This window comes from Nilaparvata lugens, chromosome 9, assembly GCF_014356525.2.
Source record: "Nilaparvata lugens isolate BPH chromosome 9, ASM1435652v1, whole genome shotgun sequence".
Lineage (NCBI taxonomy): Eukaryota > Metazoa > Arthropoda > Insecta > Hemiptera > Delphacidae > Nilaparvata > Nilaparvata lugens.
This window is the reverse complement of record NC_052512.1, coordinates 35,864,818-35,892,617: the sequence shown is the minus strand read 5'-3', so window position 1 is coordinate 35,892,617 and position 27,800 is coordinate 35,864,818. Positions and strand designations below refer to the sequence as shown.

General features: G+C 34.6%; 1 protein-coding gene across 1 annotated transcript in view; it reads left to right on the top strand.

Moving 5' to 3' along the window:
* The window catches only part of LOC111057433 (acetylcholine receptor subunit alpha-L1), a 152,124-nt gene that overhangs the window by 112,117 nt on the left and 12,207 nt on the right, over positions 1–27,800 (top strand). Inside the window, exons 5-7 of the mRNA XM_039435812.1 lie at positions 16,133–16,313; positions 20,598–20,754; positions 24,878–25,232. Coding sequence (XP_039291746.1) covers positions 16,133–16,313; positions 20,598–20,754; positions 24,878–25,232 — 693 coding nt within the window. The remainder of the gene's footprint in view (positions 1–16,132; positions 16,314–20,597; positions 20,755–24,877; positions 25,233–27,800) is intronic.

Genomic DNA, 27,800 nt, shown 5'->3' with positions numbered 1-27,800 from the left:
AACCTCATATTTTCTATAAAATTCAAGCGGAGGAACGAAACATTGTTTTTTGTTACCTTGCAAGTTGCAACTCAATCCATTAGTCGTAAACTTCATCTTCTTCTTACAAATAATGATTAGGCTACAGCCTGTTCCGTCTCAGCTAATTATTATCAAATATACCTTTAATTTTGTAGAATTCTCTATTGCGTAGTGATAAACTTTTGCAGATTATTCAAAACCTTTCATACATTTCCATTACTAATAAATATTAAAAATACCTGAGAATTTCACTGGTTTGATTCTTATTCCCTCTAACACTCCGATACGTTGGAATCATTTTAACCTTGATATTCAAAGCCTTTTAATTCTCTTGAAACCCCAATTCCGTAATTTTTTTGACTACGCTTCTACGCAAAATCTAATTGAATCAAAACAGTATTTCAACAATTTATAGATGTGAATCAATTGGAATGATAGATAGTTTTTCAAATACATTCCTTGAAAGTGAAATAGAGAAGAGACAATCTATTATTTCCATTCAAAAACAATTAAGTAATTGGGAAACTATTTGAATTTTTCCCACTCAAAATGATCATATTTTTCATACTCTTGAGTTATTTTGAAACTTTTCTCGAATATTGTTCCTTCATCTCATTACTTCAACATCCCATTTATGAAAGTCATCACACTTATAGCTGGGTTTTTGTTTGTGCGTAAATGCCGTCGTCGACCACGACATGGTGAGGATCTCATATTGGGTAGATTTCAATTTGTCTAAATAACCTAAAATATAATTTTTCCTACAGATACCTTGAAAAGTGATCATTTCTGCACAGATTGCAGGCCACAAAGAGTCACTTTTCCGCTCTAGTGCGCAAAGTATTACTTTGCGTACTCCAGATTTGCAGCATGACAACGCAAAATAGTAGGTTATATGGAGCACCAGTGCAGGAAAATCAAAATTAAGTTGGTAACACTGACTGTGGTATAGTGAGGTGAGGTCCACGTTATAATATGGCTGTGGAGAATGGCGTTGCCTATTTATTATTATGTGCCTTGATTAATTTGATTATTATTCAATTTTAAATAAATTAAGGTTTTTATTAATAATAAAATTACACAGAAAAACATCTGAAGGATTTCAGGGAATTTTACTTATAATTACCCACTTTTCATATTCAATGGTAGCTGTAGGGAAAATTTAATGTGAAATACGTGCACAAAGTTCGTTTGCTGCACTCAAGAAACCATTATTCCGTACGTATTCCATTATTCGTATTCCGAAACGTAAACGTTTCTTTCGGTGCAGCAAACTGTCACTTTGCGCAATAGTTGCACAAATAAGTAGTTCAATAAATTATGTTTTAATGGGAAAGGTTGAGTTTGTACTTTTCTATACTTTTGAATGGCCATATGTTGATATTATTAGAAATGTTTGATTCTTGAATAATAAACAAAAATAATGAAAAGTTATTTGATCAGCAGCTGTTTTAGCACACTAGAAATTCGGACAAAATGAATGTCAACAACGCTTGTCGTGGTCGACTGCGGAAATTCACGCACAAACGAAAATGCACCTTAAGATGGAACTACCTGTTGTTACCATGGGACATCGTGGATGGATAAGGAAGAAATTATTGACTTAGACAAATAGACATGTACGGGATAGGAGATATACGAATGACGGATTATCACTTACGAAATAATGAACTGATTAACTTGCAATTTTACATAAACATCCTGAATTTACCGAGAATCGATATAAGATTACTTTCATTGCTGTTCATCAATTTATTCGGATTCAAGAATTATAACAAATTTGTTCTATTATCCGTTATTCAAAGTTAACGTTAACTTTGATCAGTAAAACGTAACGTTTGATCGTAAACAAATAGAGCTTTCTCCAAGTGATTACGTGCGACCTCAATAATTATTGGTAGCGCGAGCGATTCGTGACAAAGTCTGCGGGTTTGAGACCAGTCAAACTCAGTGTTTTTATTTGCTGAGAATTTCAACTCGGATGTATATTATCCACGCAATTTTGACAAAATGTTTGAAAGAGCGTCAGCGAGTTCTTACTTTTGACTCAAGGCCAAAGTCGTGGTCCGTCTGTGGTTTTGTTTGATTGTGTGTATGTTGTACAGCAACCTTTGAACAATTTGATCAATAAGCTTCAAATTTCGAACAGGTATTTCTCGAATTTTTTTACATGTCAAGTTCGTTGGACAACAAAATTGACTCACTCCTTCATTATTTTTCAGGATATAAAAATAACATTGAAAGTACACAAAAAAACAAAACTTTTTGTGATTTATCATTTTGTCAGCTGGAATTAATTGCGTGCTATTTATAAAATATTTCCATTTGAAAAATCGGATGCCATTTGGGACTTATTCAGGACCTCCTGAATATCCAGGTATTTAGGTATTACAATATTCCAGGTATTTAGGAGGTCCTGATTTATCACACACATTGTCTTTTATGCGCCGAAACATTATTTCAGCTGATTAATGAGTTGTATACTTTTTCAATTTACAACTTTCACATCAACTCGCTTCCGTTAACGTCTGTCTGCCTGTCTATGCTTAAGTAATAATAATATCGGGGCACCGAGCTTCGCTCGTTATGTATTTATTGATAAACAGAACTCAATTCTTTGAAATGATTGGGGAAGGACTAACAGGCACAGCCCAAACTGTTTCTTCCCCGAATTTTAGATTCATACACTATAAATATTCCAAAATGTAGGTTATGTTCCATACACTTGAATTCAGGTCAAATTTTTAGTCCAAATATTTGAAAACATAAAAGTTCTAATTTAGATTGTTTACATACCAAATTGAATAACAAAATAACACTCACTAATCACTTAGAACTGTAAAATAATGAATCACTTTGAATATTATGATATATACCATCTCATGTCAACAAATCAGATTACTCTGATGGAGTCAATCAAAATTTCTAGATTTCTCGCGAGATACGGTAAACTAATTTATTACAAAGCTGATCTCCCACACAGACACACGCATATTCTGTTATCGACAGACGACGAAATCATCATCTGTTTTCCGAAGGATGAATTATCATTTCCATGTCCTTCAACGAGTTTTCCCAGGGATGAGACCTAGTGCAATCTAATTTTGATATCAAAAATTTACTCTATTCCTTATTTCGTGAAAATCGTTAGAGCCGTTATCGAGATCCGTTGAACATAAATAACCATATAGAACCAGATAACCAGATATAAAAATATAAACAGATATACAGAAATTGCTCGCTTAATATAATAGGACACCAGTTGCTATGATGTTGGTATTATCTAGGGATTTTGAATTTTGATTCTGAACCATTCTTCCATTCGGAGTGAACTATGAAGTTATATGAATTCACATAGGCCTACAGGGTTGGTGATAATAATATTATGGAAGCTAAGGACAATTTGACAGTAGGCTTCAATGGGAATCCTATTCGAATTGGAATATTTTGTTCCATAGCCTTGGATTCACCACATTCAATCAAACTTGATCTAACAAACGGAGGGTTTTGATACAAGATTTAAAAACAGAAAATCAATGGTGAATAATTGTTATCTATTAGTATATTTGAATGAGAATATCATTGGAACAGGTTGAGATATCATCGATGTGCGCGTTTCGCGATTTAATTAATTTTCTCTTGAAATTCTGTATCAAAATCATTCATCACATGAACCAGGACCTCCTAAATACCGGACCTGCGCCTGTGTGAAAATTAAGGTGAAATGGCGCCGATATTTTGGTGGGTCTCAACTCAGCTGACACTGATATGTTGTAATCAGTTTTTACTTTCCTTGCCCTATTACCATAGGTATGGAAAGTATTGCTTTCCGAAAAAAATTAAGGTAGCCCAATTTCCAAATTTCTATACGTTTCAAGGTCCCCTGAGTCCAAAAAAGTGGTTGTTGGGTATTGGTCTGTATGTGTGTGTGTGTGTGTATGAGTGTATGTGCGTCTGTGTACACGATATCTTATATCCCAATTAACGGAATAACTTGAAATTTGAACTTAGGGTCCTTACAGTATAGGGATCCGACAAGAACAATTTCGATCGGATGCAATTCAAGATGGCGGCTAAAATGGCGAAAATGTTGTCAAAAACAGGGGTTTTCGAGATTTTCTCGAAAACGGCTTCAACGATTTTGATCAAATTTATACCTGAAAAAGTAATTGATGAGTCAACTGCCACAAGTCCCATATCTGTAAAAATTCCAAGAGCTCCGCTCCATCTATGCGAAGTTTGATTTTAGATTCCCAATTATCAGGCTTCAGATACAATTTAAACAAAAAAATTCAAGTGGAAAAGATTGAGGGCAAAAATCTCTACAATTAATGTTCAGTAACATTTTCACCTAAAATTGAAAATAAGCTTGAAGTTCGATAAAATAAGATTATTAAATTGTAGAGAGTTGGCAACTGTTGATTCTATTAAATCATTCACTATGAAGAGATAGCAGACTTCATGTGTCTGCAGCGTTATTGTCCTGTCAAAAGCTGGCTTAGATCTTTGAATAGTAGACTAATCTTGAGATGCGCGGGAACACTAGCGTCAGGTGATCAATTTTCATAACTGCAAGGAAAGTTGTGTGAGTGCGCCACACCAGATTTTTATAATATTCAGCCGTAGCCTGGATTAATTTTTGTTTATCATCCATAACTCAACATTTAGCTTTATAACAACATGCTACAATGAGTAGGCCTTGTAAAGTGGTAAATTGCCAACCATTCCTATGTGGCGCGGTATATTTGCTATAGACTGGGGGGGCAATTGCTGAAACCCCTATTTTGCAAATAAATTTGCAAAAAATTAAGGCCGTCCGGCTCGCAAATATGCTGGGTTCAGACCGCAGCTCTAGCTCAGTGGTAGATGCATGAATATTCCAAATATAATTAATCACCACAGGGTTCAATGACTGATGATCAATAATTCTTACCGCTGCTTCCGTGAAGTTATGGAAGAATACCAATAAGGAAGTCAAAAAGATAGTTGGCGACTGATTATCAGTAACCATATATTCAATCGAGAATGATGAAGATCAACTATGGTTTTTCTAGTCGATTTTTAAAACGCTTGTCATGAATATAGGTATGCACCAATTTACCCTTTTGAAATTCCTTGGAACTTACAACGCCAGTTCTTGAAGTTCTCTGGATCCTTATATGATATACTGTAGACTTATTAATGTAACTATCAGTGAGATTTCTCTGGCTAAATAGTATTACTATCATCAAAGGATGATAAGTAGTGAATGCTCTGAATAAAATCAATATTATTCACTAATTTTATATGCTGCAGAAGAATATTGCTTGGTACCAAGACAGCTCCAACTGTATATGACGAGATGAATTAGGAAATAATAAAAAACTCTAAGATTTTGTATGCTGACATAAAACATGAAATATTTTCCCATAAAATAATATATATATAAAATATACTTATATCTATAATTTTCTTTAAATAAATAAATTTTCTAATATTTGAATAATTATCACAAGGTTTATTAGCATTCACAATATTGTGAGCTGTGAAAATATATATGTATATTTAATACTGATACGTGGACTTCAAGTCGGCTCAGAACTTAACAACTTAGAACCTGTTTGTTCTATAGATTTAACAGGACGTACTTTGATCAATGAACAATAATTAATAAAAATAACAATTTAATATCTCAGGGTTTATGAGTTCGTGCCGTGCATGGAAATGAGCTTCCTACATATATCAAATAAAATTCATAGAAAAGTTCTTATAAACTATATGATAGCATTTAACATGTTGCGAATTTCTCAAACTTGAATAAATTTATATAGCACTTTCATCAATTCCCCAATTCACTGATAAAGGCCTTATTATTAAATGAGCTCATTTAAGACAAATTTTGCACACTCACCATAACGATGTTCTTGAAGTTCTCGAAGAATAATCAATTATCTCCAATAATTAATTAGCCAGGTCCTTTTTGTCTCCGCTGGGCGCGTGTATGGTCCAGATTTCTTATAAAATTTCTATCAATATTAAAAATATGTTTACGGGAATAAGTTACAATTAAGAACTCTTCAGCAACACTGAGTTCACAAATAATCAACAGTAATTACATATACTTGACATTTAAAAGGGGATTGGCTTGATGCTTTAACAAAAATTAATTAGAAGAAAGAACCCTAATCTCCATGTGCTCCTCACAGGTCGAGATCACAAGCCAGAGAGAGTGATTTTCAGAAAAATTTCATCTCTTCCTTTAACGATTTATAAGCTTTCCTCTGATTGGCTTTCTAATCTTAGTAAGACGTGATGTAATTGGTTACTTAAGATTCAGGGTTTTCCCAACTTTGTTATACAAAGATAAATAAAAGTTTCTAAATAAATAAATTATGTAATAGTCTGAGAGTATTCCAATAAATAAATCTCGATATATGATGCTATGATACGACATACATTTAATTTTTTACGTGATTTTTATGTACTCTTGGTTTTCATACTTTTTTAGATTTCAATAAATACTCGTGTAACAATAATAGTTGTCCTTACCAATTTACATAAACCTCCCCTAGTATTATAATATATATTTATAAGTAAAAAAAATAATTCAATTCGTAATAGTTGATTGAGCAAACAGCTGATTTGTTAGGTATCGATTCAAAAAACTGTCGATTGATCCTAGATCGATTGATGTATTAAATCAAAACAAAGAATTCCAACCTCAAAATGTACATGCTATCTTTTATTTTTATAATCTTCCAATAATAAACAAGCCGCTTTATGATTTTATTTACTGCCAAAGAATTCTCATTATGGTTTAATTACAATTTTGCATGGTTCTCTTATCGCTTCAGATAATATGATTATTCTTCATCATGAATAACATTCGATTTTACTAGAGCGGTACCTTGACTAGGCTATCTATTCTTTCCATTTTACAATTCTACTAAAGCTCAGTAGTTTATTTCAAAAGTACTGCAACAATTACTGCAAAATGAAGAATAATAATCAGTTGCCCCAGCAAGCAAAGTCGCGAAAATTGAGAACATTGAATTCTTAGTTAATTAAATTAATTGAAATAATTTCTATTGTTTTTAATAATTAAAAATTATTATTTAAATTATTCTTAAAAATGATTTTGAACAGTAATAAGTTATTGGAGAGAGCTGGAACCTAGCTCATGGCAGTAAGTTAGTCCACTAAACATGGCGGCCATCTTGTTTGTATGCTCAAGTCCGGTATTTAGGAGGTCCTGCATGAACACGTTTCCACTTCTTCTTCTTCTGACTTCCACGATATAGGCATGAATGCCTGTTCCGGTCTTTAAAATAACCTTGGAAAATAAAATTTATCAAAAATATTATTGAAATTCAACTTCATAATCGTGTCTAGTTTTGAGTCAACCTTTTCCTTGATTTTCCAACGTTTCTTTTACCTGCTGGTTTATAGTTGAGAGCTTTCACAGGGTTGGCATTCTGTCTACGTGCGCTTTCCATCTAATACGATATTTTCAATTTCTTCATTGAGTGGCTCAACCTTAAGCTCCTCTCGAATGTCCTCATTTTGGAGATCAAAACTTGTGCATCCTTTTACACTTCGAAAAGCCGCTTGAATTCTGCTGATTTCTTTTTTCACCTAGAACCAATGATTTTCCACCCGCCAGAAGAACCAGAACCTGGTAGTTTTTTATAAATTGTGATCAATGAGTGAGTGATTCCAGAATTTTATAAGTATAGATAGATGTAGATAGTTGCAGTTACGTAGCTATAAGTCATTGTTGTGGATCATGATAGCGAGGAGAAGATTATAGGATTCCAAGAAATATAATTATGATTGAGAGAAGCTTATTGACCAGTGAAGATATCTACGATAACATCAGTAAATAGATTTGCGATGATATTTCATAAATTTGTAACACGAAAAAGATGGAAAATTCGGAAATTACAATAGTTATGATTATACAATCTGATATAAATAAATTATCATAAAATTACTTCGCTTATATGGGCTTCTTCATTCAAATGGAAACAATATGAAAAATACAATAACAATAAAAAATTTATACATTTTGAAGTTTTTAATAAAAGGGTACTAAAAGTTATCTACACTAGGGGTATTCACAATGTTGAAGTTAGCTGGCTAAGTCGAGCTATTCTCTAACTCCTGCTATGTCAACTCAATGCTAAACTGTGTTAACTCAATGCTATAGTTAGTAGATTAGAAAAAAATTAGCTGACGAGATAGCAGATAACGCAGGTTTGAGTCCGCTAACTCTGTTAAAACAGCAGCCATATTTGTTTTGGTCATATTTGGTAGCAAAAGTGAGGTTATAAACTTTGAGTTACACTAATTATCCGCTTGGACCGCTATTGCAGTTAGCTAATAACAGGTGGTTTTAGATGGGGCATTCTCAATCCAGAGTTATCAAATATCACTTTAGCTGGCTAAAACAACATTTTGAATACCCCTACTAATTAATCACACAATTCACATGGAACAGTAGTAATGAAGTCCATCCCAACGATAATTTCGCAAGAAACGCATGCAGTCTGAACAAAAATTTTAAATCTGTTTCAGGAAAACATTTTCATTAAAAAAACGTGTTTCAAGTGTGGATAGTTACGAAATCAAAATCAAGAATTGATTGATCCCAAGTAGTTGTGTGCAGCTGAGAAGGAAGAGAGAGGATGGAAAGCAAGAAAATGAATGTAGTAAATCAGAATACTGATAAAGAACAATACAAGGTCAGTAAGAAGCAAGATTCTGGACACCTACATTCTTCCAAAGAATCTGGGAACGATAGAGAAGTGATGAAAGGATCTACAGGAACTCCAAGAAAAGAATTATTTGAAGATGAACAGAGTCGTTTCGACATTTGTGTTGGCGGAGAAGTAGAAGGAGAAGGAGCAGTGGGAGGAGGAGAAAGAGAGGATGAGGAAGGAGTAGTGGGAAGAGGAGAAAGAGAGGAAGATGAAGAAGACAAGGTGGTAAAGAATGAGCTATTCATAAAAAAAGGTTCTGCTTTTCCTATTTCTGGTAACATGGACCAGTTTTATGAAGATTACGATCGAAGAAATCAACTAAAAAAAGAACCCAAGGAAAGTGTGTTTGATGAAAGACCACTGACTGGAAGTCAACCAAGTACAACTTGTCAGAGAGATGTTCAACAGAATAGACCGCTGGGAAAATATAGTTTCCAGTGTTTTGGTGGAAAAAGAAATGTAGAAAAGGATAATTCCCAAGTCCTTGGATTAGTGGATTTGCTCAGAAGAGAGTTCTCCAATGCTTTCCGTGGGAGACATTCAGTCAAAATAAGCATTCAGGACATCTCTGATGAGGTCGAATCACTCAGAAAAGACATTGACAAGATCCCTGGAGAAATTGAAAAGCTCGATAAATGTATCAAAAACATATTTGACCGAGTAGATCTACTCAAAGAAGTTATTGACAAAATTCTGGAGACCTTGAGAGAACAAGCCTACGGATATAATCAATCAACTCCCGGCAATGCACAAGACATTGGAACAAACGAATCTGGATCAGCGGAGGATTCGGGTGAAACATCTGGAGAGAAGCGGGATTCAGCAGTCGAAGACGCAAAGTATGCTTTCCCAGCAAGAAAATGTCCAGAAGTTTCCTGCGAACAATATCGTCTTCGTTTGATGGAGATGTTTCAGGATAAAATACAGTTGCTAGAAGAAAATCGTGCACTTCGTGAGGCTAATGACGCTTTACTGAGTGCAGGAGACAAACTGCACCGCAACATGATCGCCCAAGAAACAATAAGGAAGCACGTGAATCTGCTGATTCTGAAGCTGGAGATCGTGAAAAAATTCAGAACTCTCCACTGCTCCGTTTCGGGTGACCAGATGTGCGTGAAAAACAAAGTGTTCACATGGGAAATATGCGGAGGTCTCATATACAAAGGAAGAGATGGCATAGAACAATTGAACAAAATGTTTGATTTCGACTTCGGTGATGTGGTGAAGTTTTTGATTGAAGAGGATAACAGATACTATTTCGATTAGTATAAATGTGCGGGACAGAGACAGAGTGAGAGAGAATTGTGTGTTGTATGCTGTTCAATGTTAATTTCCAGGTGAGTAGAAATTGAATCTAATTTTTTCTTAAAATGTATTTATTCAGGCCTAGTGATTTTTCAGTTATAATGAAATGTTATAATTTTTTTAAATGTATGAAATAATAACATCATAGTACTATGTACTATTAATTCTCATCAATATAATCAATTCCAGGTGAGATTAAAGTTTTCAATTGACATTGATCTTGTCAGTTATTGGACAAAGCAGCTAGCTCCTTCGTTTACCAACTTCACACCATTTCCAAATGCAAAAATATTATGATCAAAATATTGCAAACTCAATTATAAAAATCTGGTGTGGTACACTCATACAACTTTCCTTTCTCATTGAACTATAAGCCTCATTATCAAACGAGAATAATTTAGGGGAATAACATAATGACGATTGACGGCAACATATTTGCAACTACGATCAGACTACTGTATATGTGTATATACAATTGTTTTCAGAGTACTTTTTCCTTCATGTAAATTGTGAAATTCGATGATTTTTTTTATGAAATTCGTCAAAACAGCTGTTCTACAGATGAAATATCTTGACTATGACTGTGTTCTTTTTATAAACTGCTCTACCTACCCACGGTATATGGAAGAAGAAAAAGTAAAAACCGTGTACCAACCTACCTCATGCACGAGAAGGAGGTTACAAAGTCCATTTCTCAAGGATTGGGTGGACCCCTCACTAGTACCCCAGGAAAAAGACTCATGTCAGTTGATAGAGCTAATAAATAACTATACAGGGTATGGATTTCAAAAAATTCGTTAGAGCCGTTTTTGAGAAAATCGTGAAAAAAATGGTTTTTTAGTAACTGTCATTTTTCTCAAGAATATTACGGAGCTCCTGCAATTTTCACATAAATAAGACTCATGTCAGTTGATAGGGCTTATAAAATAGCTATCCATGGTATAAATTTGAAGAAAATCGTTGGAGCCGTTTTCGAGAAAAACGTGAAAAACATGGCTTTTTAGTCATTATCCGCCATTTTTCTCAAGAATATTACGGAGCTCCTGAAATTTTCCCTGAAATGAGACTTATACCAGTTGATAGGGCTTATAAATAGCTATCCATGGTGATGGTATAAATTTGAAGAAAATCGTTAGAGCCATTTTCGAGAAAAACGTGAAAAACATGGTTTTTTAGTAATTATCCGCCATTTTTTCCGCCATCTTGAATTGTATTGAATTTCTTATTGTCGGGTCCTCAGGGTATAAGGACCTTAAGTTTAAAATTTCAAGTCAATCGGTTAATTAGGAATGGAGTTATCGTGTTCACAGACATACACACACACACACACATACACACACACATACACACACACACACACACATACACACACACAGACCAATACCCAAAAATCATGTTTTTGGACTCAGGGGACCTTGAAACGTATAGAAAACTTGAAATTGGGGTACCTTAATTTTTTTTGGAAAGCAATACTTTCCTTACCTATGGTAGTAGGGCAAGGAAAGTAAAAATTTATCATTGGATCATAAAAACATATATTTCCTTGACGAATACAATATAATTTATGAGATAGTCATTCAATCTCAGCTGTTTTCCATGCATGTAATCAATCCAGTAAGCAGCTGTTTGCAGAACAAATAAACATACGATTCTCATTACAGCATACTCTACTGAAATGAAACCATATGTTTTCTTTACAGTCGAGTATGTTTCCTAGTTCCGCAATAGGAACAGCAAAACTGCTACAAAAAAACCGCTTTTCAGCACTTCACGTGGAAGTTTTGTCAACTACAGTCAAGAAATTCCTGATTCGGAATTTGCAAACTAGGTTAGGTTTATAGAGTTAGTGGGGTAAAAGAAAAGAGACGGGGCCGCGCTCCCTGTGTACTGAGCTATTGTTCCAAAAAGGTGCATCCTCTAAATCTCGACTAGCATACTTCATTGTCCTCTGATTCCGCTTCATTACCCTTTTAGTGGCCATTAATGGCCCCGTGTGTTCTCTTGAAGGCAATTCTAGCTGATAGCACCAACTTATCTATTACTTTGCACCTTACTTACATCAGTATTTTCTGCAGTTATTGAATGTGAAACTGTGATCAAGTAATTGTATATTATTTTATTATTCCCAATGGTTCATTTGATGAAACTCAACTTGCTCACAATTTTTTGGCGTCCTTTCAAATTCTATTAGATTGAATTGAACACAACTTGACAAACATATGTATACGTGTATTATGTGTATGGCAAGTCCCATTCAGTATAATAGAATTTATAAGGACGGCAAACAAATGTACGCCCAAAAATCGATGTGGGCTCCACTTACACACCACGTACGTTTGACTAAATTTGTACTTATCATCGAAAAAAATGTGTGTGTTTATCCAATCACTGTAAGCTACCACTGGTTTACAGCTGAAAGTGCCTTTAAGTAATCACACTGGTCCACCAATATATTCCTCGGAATGTAAACCTTAACAATAGACCACGAAAATGTCGAAATTCAATAACAATCAGCGACCACTGAAGGGTCACTAGAACTTCTACCTGTCCATTCATTGCTTTCGGCGGCCCCGTCTCATATCTTTAACCAAATTAATGTAGTAGCTCCAGCACAAGCAGGAAATGTTTTCTATTTCTCAATTATTCTTCTTGAGAGTATTATGACAAAAAATAGTGTACGTTACTTGGACGTGAATGTCTTTTGCAGTGCTCGAATGAAATTCTAGTCTCGGCTAACGCCTCGACTAGAAACATCATTCTCGCCTGCAAAAGGCCCCTTCCCGTCCTTGTGACATAAGATACTATTATGAAATAGAATTGATCATTAGCTACAAGAATCAACAATGATTCATATTAGATCAGAGATACCAGGATAACTTGAATCACATCTATCTACTCACTATTGATTTCTCTGAAGGGGTGATGGTGATATTTAAGTAGTTCCATTTGGAATAATATTAAGACACTCGTAATTTTTACATGTCATAATCAAAAAGTATCAAGATATTGGTTTGGATACCATTATCGAAGTCATGAGTGAAGAGTTCCAATATCATGGAAATTGAAATATGGAACTAAACAGCACATTACTCATCGATTTCAAGCGATTCTATAAAGTAATTAAAGGAAAGATTTTTTGGCTTATACACGAACGGGATAGGGAATTCACGAATGACGCATCATCACGTCTGAACAACTAGACTGGTTAACTTGAAATTTCGCGTAAACATTCTTAATTCACCAAGGATGGTTATAGGCCTATCATAAATTCTTCAAGATTTCAGTAGTTCAATTTTTCAGTTTGTCAAGTTTTCAATTAGACTGTTGCGGAACACGGGTTATCTGCTAGTCAACTACAAGGATAGTATATAGTTATACATACTATATATTATTCTTGAGTGAATCATAATAATTATCTAAACTGAAACTAGACTAGAATCAGAAGAATCCATCTTTATTCTTTATTGATTCATGTGATAAGTACATCGTCAAAACGATAGGGAGAGAAATAAATAAGGTGACCTTGTGCTATTCCTCCTCAAATTTAGATAAGGTTACACATAGTCCGAAATAGGTTGAGTCTTGTAGTTGTTTACTTCGCAAAATTTTTAGTCCTTGATTATTTTTACAAAGTAGATTTTACAAAGAATATTATTGAGCAATCTATTATTACTCCGCTCACGTTATATCCGTTATATCCGCTCACATTATAACAATCAGAAAGCCAGAACTATCAAAAGATTCATCATATTGATCATATTTTTCCTCTATATATCAATTCTCTACATTATAAAATAGATAAAGCATTGCAGGACGCCAACTAACAGCCTTCTTCATTCCCTGGGATATCTTGGCCTGTACAAGAAATAAAATCATTCATTCATTTATTGTATAAAACACTATAGTCATAATACAATTATGACATTGGAGGAAAACTAGACTGAGCCTGTACTATTTCTCTCCAAAAATTTCGATAAAATGTTAATGTTGTCCAAAATTGAGGTTAGGTAATCACACACTGTAATCAATCCTAATTTTTGTTAATATTATTTTATTATCTTTGATTTCTTTATTAAGTATTATTTTTCATCTCTTATTTCCCTATTATTTGAATTTGTATTGAATCCATTATTATTATTATTATTCTATTCTCAAGCTTATATTTTTCTATTATGATTATCTTATTTTGTGATTGCTTGTGTTGTCTATGGAACTCTCCTCCACACGCAGACGTTTAGTCTTTGTGGAGGAATTCCGCAATATTGAGTTTTTTCTTCATGCTTCACTGTGAATTCTTCAAGGAATAAAAAAATATTTGAATTTGAATATTTTATTGTTTTCTTTATACATCACAAAATGTATTGATAAAGTAAGAATCCTGCTTACTAGAATTAATGATAGGAGGGCATTGTCACCAATTTCTCACTGCCTTCTATAGTGGAAGCTGTGTTTCTAGTTAACCTACATGATCTGATATTAATATTGTTGTTGATAATGCTCAATTCCAGGTCAAATGTACTTTATTCGTCAAGAAAATATATTTTCCGTGGTTAGAAAATGGATTTTCATAAAAGAAGAAATATATTTGGTTCATAAATACGTAGTATTAGAGACATGGAAAGTATATGAAATATGAATATTCTGGTAGCTCATTATATACCCGCAACAATGAATAATGAATAATGAATTCATTGCCAAATACAGGAAATATTTTTACAAATAAAAAAAATCATTAAAAGTTTTGGCGTAACTGAATAAAGAAACCTTGATCTCCAGCAACGACTTCTAAAAATAAGAAATACATTTTTAATCAATTCAGCAAATGTTTGGAGTTGGAAACTGAAAAATCTATCTGCGTTGTCTATGCTGACTTTAGAACATGAATCTTATACAAAATATTTTTGTGAAATAATGGGAAAAATTATTCTAGAAACTTCCACTTATTCTTACGGGATATTCAAGTGATGGTCATATTATTTATTCAGGATTAGGAAAATGGTTGTTCTCTGGTATTCAAGTAGTGGAACTCTTGCCTATTTTTGCGGAAATCTTGTCTAAACTGCCAAAGACTGCTAATTCTCTTCGAGCTCCCTCTTTCTCCCATATATTCTGAGAAAATCCTCAACTTCCTGCCAATCTTACTAAGTGTGAGCACTCTAATCTTGCTTGAATAATATCCACAACCTACACAAAATTGATTCCAACAAAAGTAGAAATCTCATACTTCCACTGGAATCTTGAACTTGTTCGGGTCCTGTAGCTTTGCCCATCGGCGGAGGGCCACTAGACTACAATACTACCCGTTCAAAAACATCGAACTTTTATGATAATGTAACTTTCCATAAGCAATAGATGCACTTTTTCATCTTCTCGAAAGCAACGTGTTGCATCCGTAAAGATACACAAGGAGCTTTAATGTATCTTTCCATAAGTAACAAATTAATGCTCTTATCTATCTTTTCAAAACCAACGTGTTGCTTCCGAAAAGATACACAATGAGCTTCAATGCATCTTATCATAAGCAACACATGCTCTTTTGTATCTTCTAAAAATCAACGTGTTGCATTTGAAAAGATACACAAGGAGGTTTTTGAAGTTAGGTATTTCTAGAATAAAACAGCCTATTAGCTGACATTCGTTCAAGATGCTCTTTCCATTGTTGCTGATGAGTCGCAACTCTCTCATTCATGAAGAATCTCATGAAGATTCTTCCCATGAAGAAGGGAGCTTCCTTCAAGGAAGCTCTGTGGGGAGGCTTCCTCCATTAAGGGTTTCTGAAGCTGATGCCTTTGCAAAGTAGTGAATATTACTCCGCGAATAATACGTTACCTCTATGCCGTTTAAAAGTCACGGAGGCGAAGCTACGGGACGCAAACTCGTATACATCGTATACATCAACTAGAATAATTGAAATCTCTGACAGGTAACTGATCCCTACTTGTTTGCCAAAATCAAGAAAAGATGCTCTTTTCTCTTTTTATTTCAACTTAGTGATGAAGATGATGATGCTGTGTGATGTTATTTGAATTGACAATGATGATAAAAGCTAATTTTTATCTTTTCAGTGCGGATGGTGAGTATGTAGTAACCACAATGACGAAGGCCGTCCTGCATCATACCGGCAAAGTGCTCTGGACTCCGCCCGCCATTTTCAAATCCAGTTGTGAGATAGATGTTAGGTACTTTCCCTTCGACCAGCAGACCTGCTTCATGAAGTTCGGATCCTGGAGCTATGATGGTGATCAGGTGGGTAGTAGCACGGATTAAATAAGTAATCTAAACAAGTAAATCATTTACTTACTTTATGGTAGTAGAAACATTAACGAACAGCGAAAGATTAGACTATAGTTTATGAAGTTAACAGTACTAATAGTATAGTAAACTATAGTGCTATGAAAACACTTCACTTGAATGAGCTACCTCTGTAAAAATTAATAAAAACAAAATGAAAATTTACAGTAGGCTACCCTTTATTATTAAAATATTTCAACAACTAGTTTCGACCATAACTCAGGTCAATTTCAACTTGAAAATAAAAACATACAAAAAACACTATAAAAACACTTCACTTAAATGGGCTACTCTTGCACAAATTGATAAAAACAAAAGGGGAGGCCTGGCTCATATGGAGGCCCTCGGCTATGGCTGATTACGGGGCACCCCACCGGGGGGTCAGGGGGTATCGAATAACCCCTAGCAAGAGGGGGAGGGTCCGGGGGCCTTCCCCCGGAAAATTTTGTACGAATACAAAAATACTGGTATACTGGTATGAAATTTTGTATGAAGCCTGATAACTGATTTTTACTGGTTTTGGAGTATATATATCTAAAAATTAGTGTCATTTGGTAGCTTATTATTAAAAAATATTTGTAATTTTAATGGGGAAATACTTTTTTTGAATTTGCAATTGGGTGTAACTAAAATTATTAAACTAGGTTTGTTAATAAAAAACACATTTTGTGGTTTATGCGCGCACAAGAGGTTTGTTTTGGTTTGGTTGCTCAGAATTGAATATCCCGTTACCTTCCTACTACGAAAAAACATATAAAGTCCAAGTGAATTTGCAAAGGCAGGCCTTACATTCTGGGGGCCCCCTTCGGGGCCCCTTGGCCTCGGGGCACTCGGGGATCCCCGACCAGCTGACCCACTACCTCCGTAATCAAAGCTGTAGTGCATTCGTGTGACGTCAGCACACGTAGGGCTCCTACACCAATAAAAATTTGTTGATTTCAGCTGATCTATATCAGCTAGTGTTTTTATTGGTGTAGGAGCCCTACTTGTGCTGACGTCACACGAATGCACTACAGCTTTGATTACGGAGGTAGTGGCTGACCTGGCCAGACCACCCCTGAAAAACAATATTAAAACTTGTAGTACCCTTTATTATTAAAAACTTTAAAATATTTCAACAATTAGTTTTAACTTGAAAATGACCTAAGTTATGGTCAAAACCAGTCGTTGAAATATTTTGAAGTTCTTAATAATGAAGGTTACTATAAGTTTACATATTGTTTTTATTAATTTGAACTATTATGTTTTTAAAATGAACTATATAGAGTGAGTCATATGTATGGGAACCCCTCAATAAGTTGAAGACTGTTGCAGATATAATACTGTTACTTCAAGGACGTAAAGTTATTGGTCGAATACTCTACCTTTTGACGTACATCTGGATTTCAACCCCTCATAAGGGGGTGACTTAGGAGTTGTAACTCGAATATTTTTAAAGTAAACATCCATCGTGTGGTACATCATTTCATAGGTCTTTTTAAAACAAGTGAGATGGCATCAATAAAATGTTATATGATACTTGTATTCAAAATGGCGGCTGAGTGAAGTTTTAGTTTTTGAAAAATGAGGTGTTGTAACTCAAATATTTTCAATTTAAACACCCATTGTGTGACACATCATTTCAGAGGGCTTCACAAAACAAGAAATATGACATCAGTAGAAATGTTCTATGATACTTCTATCAAAAATAGCGACTGATTAAATTTTTAGTTGTCAAAGAAATGATTGGTAAAACTTCAATCAGCCATCATTTTGGATACAAGTATCATGAAACATATTTTTATTGATGTTATCTTTCTTGTTTCGAAAAGCACTTCAAAATTATGTACCATACAATGGGTGTTTATATTTGGAATATTTGTGTTACAACCCCTAAGTCACCCCCTTATGAGGGGTTGAAATCCAGTTGTACGTCAAATGGTAGAGCAATCGACCAATAGCTTATCCTGGAAGTTACAGTATTATATCTACAACAGTTTCAATTTATTGAAGGGTTCCCATACATATGACTCACTCTGTATAGTATATAGTAAGTTTATAGTATATAGTATATTGTAAGTACACCTGTCCCTCAATAATCCGACGTACTTGGTAGTCCGACGCGCTGCCAGCAGCAGCATGCATCTCCCTCCCTCCTCTCCATATGTACATATTGTATATTCTACTTAATTTCTTTCAATATTTTTTTAAAACTTACATTTACTGTCATTTTGTATCCTGGTATTAATAAATTACATGTACATTCACTGTTTCTTCCTTTTTTAACTTCATTGTGTTCAAACACAGTATGAATGAAACATCTTTGATAATATGGCATTTTTGGTAATCCGTCATTTTCGGTAATCCGACATTCTCTCGGTCCCTTAATTGTCGGATTATCAAGGGACAGTTGTAATAGTTTTAGTTATAGTTATATTTATTAACAGTAGTTTATGCAACAGTTTTAAAATATCAATCTATGGAGCAAGAGTTATTCCGGAGAATATTGAAAACATTAGGTGAAAAGGTACTCCTTGTAAGTGGAAACTGGACATTTCAAAAACTTGACGTACATAAAACTTGATAAACTGGAAACCCCAAAAAACTGAAAACTGGATCAGCTGAAAACTGGATCAGCTGAAAACTTGACAAACTGAAAACTGAATACTTGAAAAGCTGAAACCTAGACAAACTGTAAACTTAACGAATTCAGAACTTAACGTTCTAGAAAATGATGAAATGGAAACTTGACAAACTGATAACCTGACAAATTGATAACTTGGCAAACTGTAAACTTGAAGAAATTAAAAATATACGAAATAAAAGCATAACTAACTGACAACTTGATGAACTGGAGACTTGACGAATTGAGGACTAGAGGAACTGTAAAGCAAACGTTGTGAAAACTTGACAAACTGAAACCTGGTGTCAAACATGTTTTAATGTCGATGCCCCAGCCTTACATCGGGAACCTTTTTATAATATTCAAATTAAAAGTGCTTGAAGACGTCGTTTTTACTTTCCTTGCCCTATTAACATGGGTAATGGAAGTATTGCTTTCCGAAAAAATTAAGGTACCCCAATTTCTGAATTTCTATACGTTTCAAGGTCCCCTGAGTCCAAAAAAAAGTGTTTTTTGGTATTGGTCTGCATGTGTGTATGTGTGACTGTACACGATATCTCATCTCCCAATTAACGGAATGACTTGAAATTTGGAACTTAAGGTCCTTACACTATAAGGATCCGACACGAACAATTTCGATCATATGCAATTCAAGATGGCAGCTAAAACTGCGAAAATGTTGTCAAAAACAGGGTTTTTCGCGATTTTCTCGAAAACGACTACAACGATTTTGATCAAACTCATACCAAAATAGTCATTGATAAGCTCTATCAACTGCCACAAGTCCCATATCTGTAAAAATTTCAGGAGCTCCGCCTCATCCATGCAAATTTTGACTTTAGATTCTCAATTATCAGGCTTCAGATACAATTTAAACAAAAAATTTCGAGCGGAAAAGATTGAACATGAAAATCTCTACAATTAATGTCTTGTAACATTTTCACCTAAAATTGAAAATAAGCTAAAAATTCGAGAAAATGTGATTATGCAATTGCAAGCTGTTGGCAACTGTTGATTCTATTAAATGATTCACTATGAAGAGATAGCAGAACTCGTGTGTCACCAGCGTTATTGTCCTGTCACCAGCTGGCTTAGATCTTCTATATAATAAGAGAGAGTAGGGTTGTGTTTGTTTGTGTGTTCGTGTGTTCGTTTGTTCGTTTGTTCGTTTGTTCGCATCAAAACATGTCAACTTGTGGATTGCATACCGGAAAAACGGGAATGATTTAGATCTCCAAATTTTCCACATAGATTCTAAAAATATCAATCTCGTGCACCTGGAAGCCCAAATTTTAATTTTCCTTCTAGATTTTTCAGAATTAATGTTTAAAATTCATTAATGGTACATTCGATTTCATTAAAAAATCACCAAATCACATGGTCGGAATTAAAAAAGGAACAACTGTTTCTATATTGCTTTCTACCTGAAAAACATAGTTTTGAAACTTCCTGATGCAATGTTTAGTCCTACACGTGGCATGGATTATTAATTGCAAGATGATCCCTGCTATGGTATTGATCGTGGTTTTGTAATATTCACGTTATAACATGGTAGATAAAAGCTACAAAAATACAAACAGGCGTGAAGGCTTCCTCCTTGACCTGGACTGTAATAAATGTTTTGCTCTGATTTGCAGATCGATTTGAAGCACATCAATCAGAAACTGGGAGAGGACAAGGTTGAGGTAGGCATCGATCTGCGGGAATATTACCCGAGTGTGGAATGGGACATCCTTGGAGTGCCGGCAGAAAGACACGAAAAGTATTACCCTTGCTGTGCTGAGCCTTATCCTGGTAAGTTGAGTAACTATTGATCTAATTTATTGTCTTGCAAAAAAATTGAATACAGATTTATATTTTACACACTCACAACTGGCATTTAGAACTAAAGTCCAAAAAGCTCCTTGTGTATCTTTTCGGATGCAACACGTTGCTTTTGAGAAGATACAAAAGAGTATTTTTTGCTTATGGAAAGATACATTATCAGAAATGTTGGATGTTTTTGAACGGGTAGTATTGTAGTCTAGTGGCCCTCCGCCAATAGCCAAAGCTACAGAACCCAGACTGTACTTTTGTATCACATTTCTCCTTCAAATATATAGGTGATAATAATATGTAAATGTATTGATGTAGGACAAGTACGGTGCACCTTGCATTCAACCTTTGTCAACATTCATGATGTCAAATTCAACCCCCGGCCACACTTTTATCATGCAGCTTTCCGATCCTACTCATTCATGTCCGATATTTGCGTATGACGGGCGACGGCCGATTCATGCACCATTCCAGGCCGTTGTCATCACTCATCATGATCGGATCGGAAAGGTGCATGACAAGTGTGTGTGGCCTGGGCTCAAAGAGGTAATGCTTTCCAAATAGCATTCTAATATCCGGGCACCTAGCTTTGCTCGTTATTAATGTATAAGCTATTGATAAACAGAACACAATTCTCTAGAGTGATTGAGGAAGGACTAACTTACACAGCCCAAAACTGTTTCTTCCCCGAATTTTGATTTATTAAATTATTTATGATCCTATTATATTAAGCGAGCAATTTCTGTATATTTATATCTTGTTATTAATGTTCAATGGATCTTGAAAACGGCTCTAACGATTTTCACAAAATTTTGGAGCATAGTAGGTTTATGATATAAAAATTCGATTGTACTAGGTCTCATCCTTGGAAAAACTCGCTGAACGACATAAAAAGGATAATTCATCCTTGGCTGAAACAGCTGTGGATAGTAAAAAAGTGAGTGAGCGAGTGAGTATGTGAAAAATAAAATATTGCATCCCCGAGATTCATAAGATGACATAAAGCCAGCTGTGAAATATGAACACGAACATTTTAGAGAATTGTGTTCTGTTTATTAATAAATGAAAATAACGAGCGAAGCTCGGTGCCCCGATATTACACTATAAATAGTCCAGAAAGTAGGTTATGTTCCATACACTTGAATTTAGGTTCAATTTTTAGTCCAACCATTTAAAAACAAAAAAGTTCTAATTTAGATTATTTACAAACAAAATTGAATGAAAAAATCTGGTGTGGTACACTCACACAACTTTCCTTGCTCATATTCGAAACTATGATCAGACTTTTGTATATGTGTATATATAATTGTTTTCAGAGTACTTTTTCCTTTGTGTAAATTGTGAAATTCAATGATTTTTTTAGTCGTCATTTTTTTAAAGTCGTCAAAACAGCTGTTCTACAGATGAAATATCTCGACTATGTGTTCTTTTTATGAACTGCTCTACCTACCTACCTCATGCACGAGAAGGAGGTTACAAAGTCCATTTCTCAAGGATGGGGTGGACCCCCCATTAGTTTCCCAGAAAGGAGACTCATGCCAGTTAATAGAGCTGATAAATAACTATACAGAGTATGAATTTGAAAAAAATCGGTCAAGTTATTTTGAAAAAATCGTGAAAAACATGGTTTTTTAGTAATTATCCGCCATTTTTCTCAAGAATATTACGGAGCTCCTGCAATTTTCCAAGGAAAAAACTCATGTCATTTGATAGGACTTATGAATAGCTACCCATGGCTTGAATTTGAAGAAAATCGTTAGAGCCGTTTTCGAGAAAACCGTGAAAAACCTGGTTTTTGGTCATTATCCGCCATTTTTCTCAAGAATATTACGAAGCTCATGGAATTTTCCCAGAAATGAGACTCATGCCAGTTGATAGTGCTTATGAATATCCATGGTATGAATTTGAAGTAAATCGTTAGAGCAGTTTTCGAGAAAACGGTGAAAAACATGGATTTTTAGTCATTATCCGCCATTTTTCTCAAGAATATTACGGAGCTCCTGAAATTTTCCCAGAAATGAAACTTATGCCAGTTGATAGGGCTTAAAAATAGCTATCCATGGTATAAATTTGAAGAAAATCGTTGGAGCCGTTTTCGAGAAAACCGTGAAAAACATGGGTTTTTAGTCATTTTCCGCCATTTTTCTCAAGAATATTACGGAGCTCCTGAAATTTCCCCAGAGATGAGACTTATGCTAGTTGATAGGGCTTATAAATAGCTATCCATGATATAATTTGAAGAAAATCGTTAGAGCAGTTTTCGAGAAAACGGTGAAAAACATGGATTTTTAGTCATTATCCGCCATTTTTTCCGCCATCTTGAATTGAATTTTATTGAATTTCTTATTGTCGGGTCCTCATGGTATAGGGACCTTAAGTTTAAAATTTCAAGTCGATCGGTTAATTAGGAATGGAGTTATCGTGTTCACAGACATACACACACACACATACACACATACACACACACAGACCAATACCCAAAAATCATGTTTTTGGACTCAGGGGACCTTGAAACGTATAGAAAACTTGAAATTGGGGTACCTTAATTTTTTTTGGAAAGCAATACTTTCCTTACCTATGGTAGTAGGGCAAGGAAAGTAAAAATGAGACTCACTAATCACTTAAAATTGTCAAAAAATGATCTACTATGAAAATTATTATATACTTTAGTAAACTAAATGATTATCTTGTCAACAAATCAGATTATTTTGATCAAGTCAATTGAAATTTCTAGATATTATTTCTCGCTGATTGATTACACAGCTGTAAATAAATCTGTTTACATCCCACACACGCATCTTCTGTTTCGACTGACGACGAAATTATCATCTGTTTTTCCAAAGATGAATAATTGTTATCCTTTTGGTGTCCTTCAGCGAATTTTTCCAGGGATGAGACGTAGTCTAATCGAATATTTATATCATAAACCTACTATGTTCCAAATTCTGTGAAAATCGTTAGAGCAGTTTTCGAGATCCATTGAACATAAATAACCAGATATAAAAATATAAACAGATATACAGAAATTGCTCGCTTAATATAATACGATTAGCCGATTAGGCTATATCAATTATATCAGTAAACAGATGGAAATAAAAGTATAAAGTAATCAGTATAATATTTTGAAACGCTCTTTCTGCTATTTCTCGTTCCTAAACTTACCAATGATCCATGATTACCAAATGGCAATGTGTTTGCATCAGTTGTGTAAAATTTCTAACTACCGATGGTGCTGCAAACTGTATCATTTGAAATTCCCCTATGTTACTCTGTATCCCTATTCCATCTACTCTCTATTGTATTATGAAGTTTAATATTTCGAATACTTTCATGATAAGTTTCATTCCACATGGATGCAATTAACAACTTTTCTTTCCTCCAGTATTGCTAATGTGATCTAGTATAATGTTGATAGCTCAATATATACTATATTATTTTTTCGATATTTGTAATTGATCAATACTAGTGCAGAACTGTTAAATAATTATTATTTATCTCTTAAGTTTGATTTAATCTTATTGTCAATTTTTGTAAATGTTACCATAGGCAACAGCCTAGTAACAATTATCAATAAATATATCTTTCTATCTATCTATCTCTAATCTGTGGTATATGTTTATCTGTATTTGCATCTATATCTGAATCTTAATCTGTATAATATATATATATATATATATATTATATATATATATATATATATTATATATATATATATATCTGTATCTGTATCTCTACCTTTATCTGAATCTCATCAGAATCAATTTAATTCTGTTGTAAACTTACTTCAACCTGATGTGTATCAATGACCAATTATAGTAACAAAGGTGAAATTGTAGGTTATGGGGTTCAGATTTTTCTTCAGAATATGCTTTTATAAATAAATATTGAAAACAATTAAAATAAGGTGTTGTCTGAGAATGGTTCAAGTCCTATCTGGAGAATCGCAGGCAGAGAGTCAGGACATTATCCGAAATGATTTGGTCATTTCACATGAAAAACATGAACACAAACGGAAACGTTAACTGTGCATGCGCACTAAGATGCATTATCCTGTGTGGATCAGCTTTTCTTCAACCTAACCCAACCTTATTGTTGGTTGCAGATATCTTCTTCAACATCACACTCCGTCGCAAGACACTGTTCTACACGGTGAACCTGATAGTGCCCTGTGTGGGCATCTCCTATTTGTCAGTGTTGGTGTTCTATCTGCCGGCCGACTCGGGGGAGAAGATCGCCCTCTGCATCACCATCCTCCTCTCGCAGACCATGTTCTTCCTGCTCATCTCCGAGATCATCCCCTCCACTTCCCTGGCACTACCCCTGCTTGGCAAATATTTGCTGTTCACCATGTTATTAGTTGGACTGTGTGTGGTCATCACAATTATGGTGCTCAATGTGCATTATCGCAAACCCAGTACGCACAAAATGGCCAATTGGGTGCGCAAGATATTCATCAGGTAAGCCTTCATATTAAAATTGGAATTCTCATGTGTTCTAATGGGATTCAGTCCCGTCAAGCAAGTATTATAAATAATTGTAGTCCCATTTGATGAACTCATCAAAAGGATAGGACTCATTTCTACTGAGCCAAACATGGAATGTGATGGGAGTGCATCAGCCACTAAAGTCGGCACTTGATAAAGGTTCTATACCTTTTGTAAGTGACCACGGCTTGTTCATCAAGCCGGTTTTCATTAGTTGTTTTCATCATAGTTATTGTCTGACATTAGTTATTGTTTTCATTTGATGTTCTCTTCTGTGATAAAACATTTACATCAATTCATTGAAAAATTTGTTCCAATATACGGTAACTAATTTTAAACTGCAGACCTTTAGCATAGAGGAACAATAGCATAAGTAGATATCCCATGGTATGGGGCGTTTATGTCGTAACTTTTACTGTTATCTCAAGCCGATAGTCCACGTAGCTCTTTCTTGTGAAGCTTTATGACGCTGGTAGTCTCTCATATTGTGCCGTTCATACACTTTTACCCGGTCAAAACAGTAAAAATCTACAATAATCGGCTTGAGATAACAGTAAAAGTTGCGACATAAACGCCCTATACCATGGGATATCTACTTACGCTATTGTTTCTCTATGCCTTTAGTGAGTGAACACATTTATGTAGGTGAACGCCTTTAGTGAGTGACATACACCCAATGTGATACATACAAAACAATAGGTGTACTTAACAAAGGGTAGGTACTTCATGTTTAAAATAATTCATGAAAAAGTCCATACAATTGAATTGATTTTCTTACGATTTGTGTATTATGTTTATAGAGATTGATGTCGCGGTCGCGTTGATAAGGTATCCATAAGATAATTAAGCTCCATGCACCTGCTACTCCCGTTGTAGAATTAAACTCCTTTAGAGCCAAACTCCTTTAAATGGTATTTATGAGCTTAAAAACCGCTTCTCGGTGGCTCTGAACCCACAGTCCCACATCTGTAGGTTCACTCATCCCTCATCATCGTCCGTCTCATTGGACATGTACAAACCTGGAGCTCATGTGGGCTTCATCATCAACAAAAAAGTCCTTTATTCTTATCAAAGTATGACTACAAACAACCCAAGTGAGATTCACATTATGAAGTATGTGGAAATGATAGGACTACAGGGCTGCCAGGTCTCAAATTTTCACCAGTCTTCTAGAAAATATTTATCATCATTGATTCAAGTCATCTCGATGTACTGTATATGATGATAATGGTTGTTTATTATTCCTATTGATGATCAATTACATAGTCCAGTCAAATGGCCGTTTTTCAGGAAACAGCCCCGAAAGAATTTTTCTCGACGGTTCTATATGTTTTTTGGAGCGCTGAATTCGAATCTGAAATTTGCTAACCCGCCAGAGGGCGGCTTCACCCCCAAAACCCCTAAAATTTCTGACTTTTTTCAATTTTTCCATTAATTCCTGAAAACTTCGAGTTTTGGAGAAAAAATTATTTCTTACAAAATTGAAGATGATAAATTTCCCAATAAATTGAGTGACCGCGCAGGATTCTACCATTTTTGGTTTTGGAGCTATGAATTTTCAAAAAAGGGGTATTTTTTAAGAGGTTTTTAAAAATTATGCAAACCTACCACTTCTACCCTATACAACTTGGATATTTTTCCAGTATTGATGAAACACCACTCATCACGTGAAAGAAAAATTATTCTAAAAGGATTCCTTGGGAATTTTTGGATTTAGTAGTGTTTGAGGGGGAATACACCCAAAAATAGAGAATCATGTTCTACAGCCAAAGTACAAATTTTCCATTATAATACCTTTTCAAGGCCTTCCTAACAAAAAAATACATATTTTGGCTGAAATCATCTCACGAGGGTATTTTTATTTTCTATGAGAAACACCCATTAGAAACATTTAATTTCAGTATTTTTAGTGGGGGGGACGTCATAAGGATACGTCGAGGAAACGTTGAAACACATAACTTTTGACAGAATGATCAGATCTCCTCGTACTACAGCTCATTGTTCTCAGCTCGTCAATGCGGTTCAAAATCATGTATCATAGCTGAAATATGATATATGAAAATATGAAAATATGAAAAATTAAAATTTCTCTGTCAGTGTATTTTAGCCCATATTTAAATACACAGAAAAATGACCAATTTCTAAACTGTTTTCAAAAATGTGTATCTCGGTAACCCGAAATGATGAATGGTACTTGAAATGGTACTTGGTCTTGATTTGAAGAACAGAATCTCCTCTTTCATGTGAGTGAATGAAGTTTGTAAAAATATAATCGTGGAGTAAGATACGTTTGTTTCAAAAAATCAAGGAATTTGCGATATTTTCCTCATTTTTACAGTCTTGACAGTTTTCCGATAATAAGCAGTCATACAAGATGGATTTAAGGTAACGGAGCTTGAAGAACATGTAATTTTCTTTCATTTGAGACCAATCGCAAGTTTCTATCATGTATCTTATTCGTTTTAGAGACTCTTGAATAACAGTAAAGTGGCAGAAAAATTAGAAAATAAAAATAATCTTTTTTTCAATTGGCTGTAACTT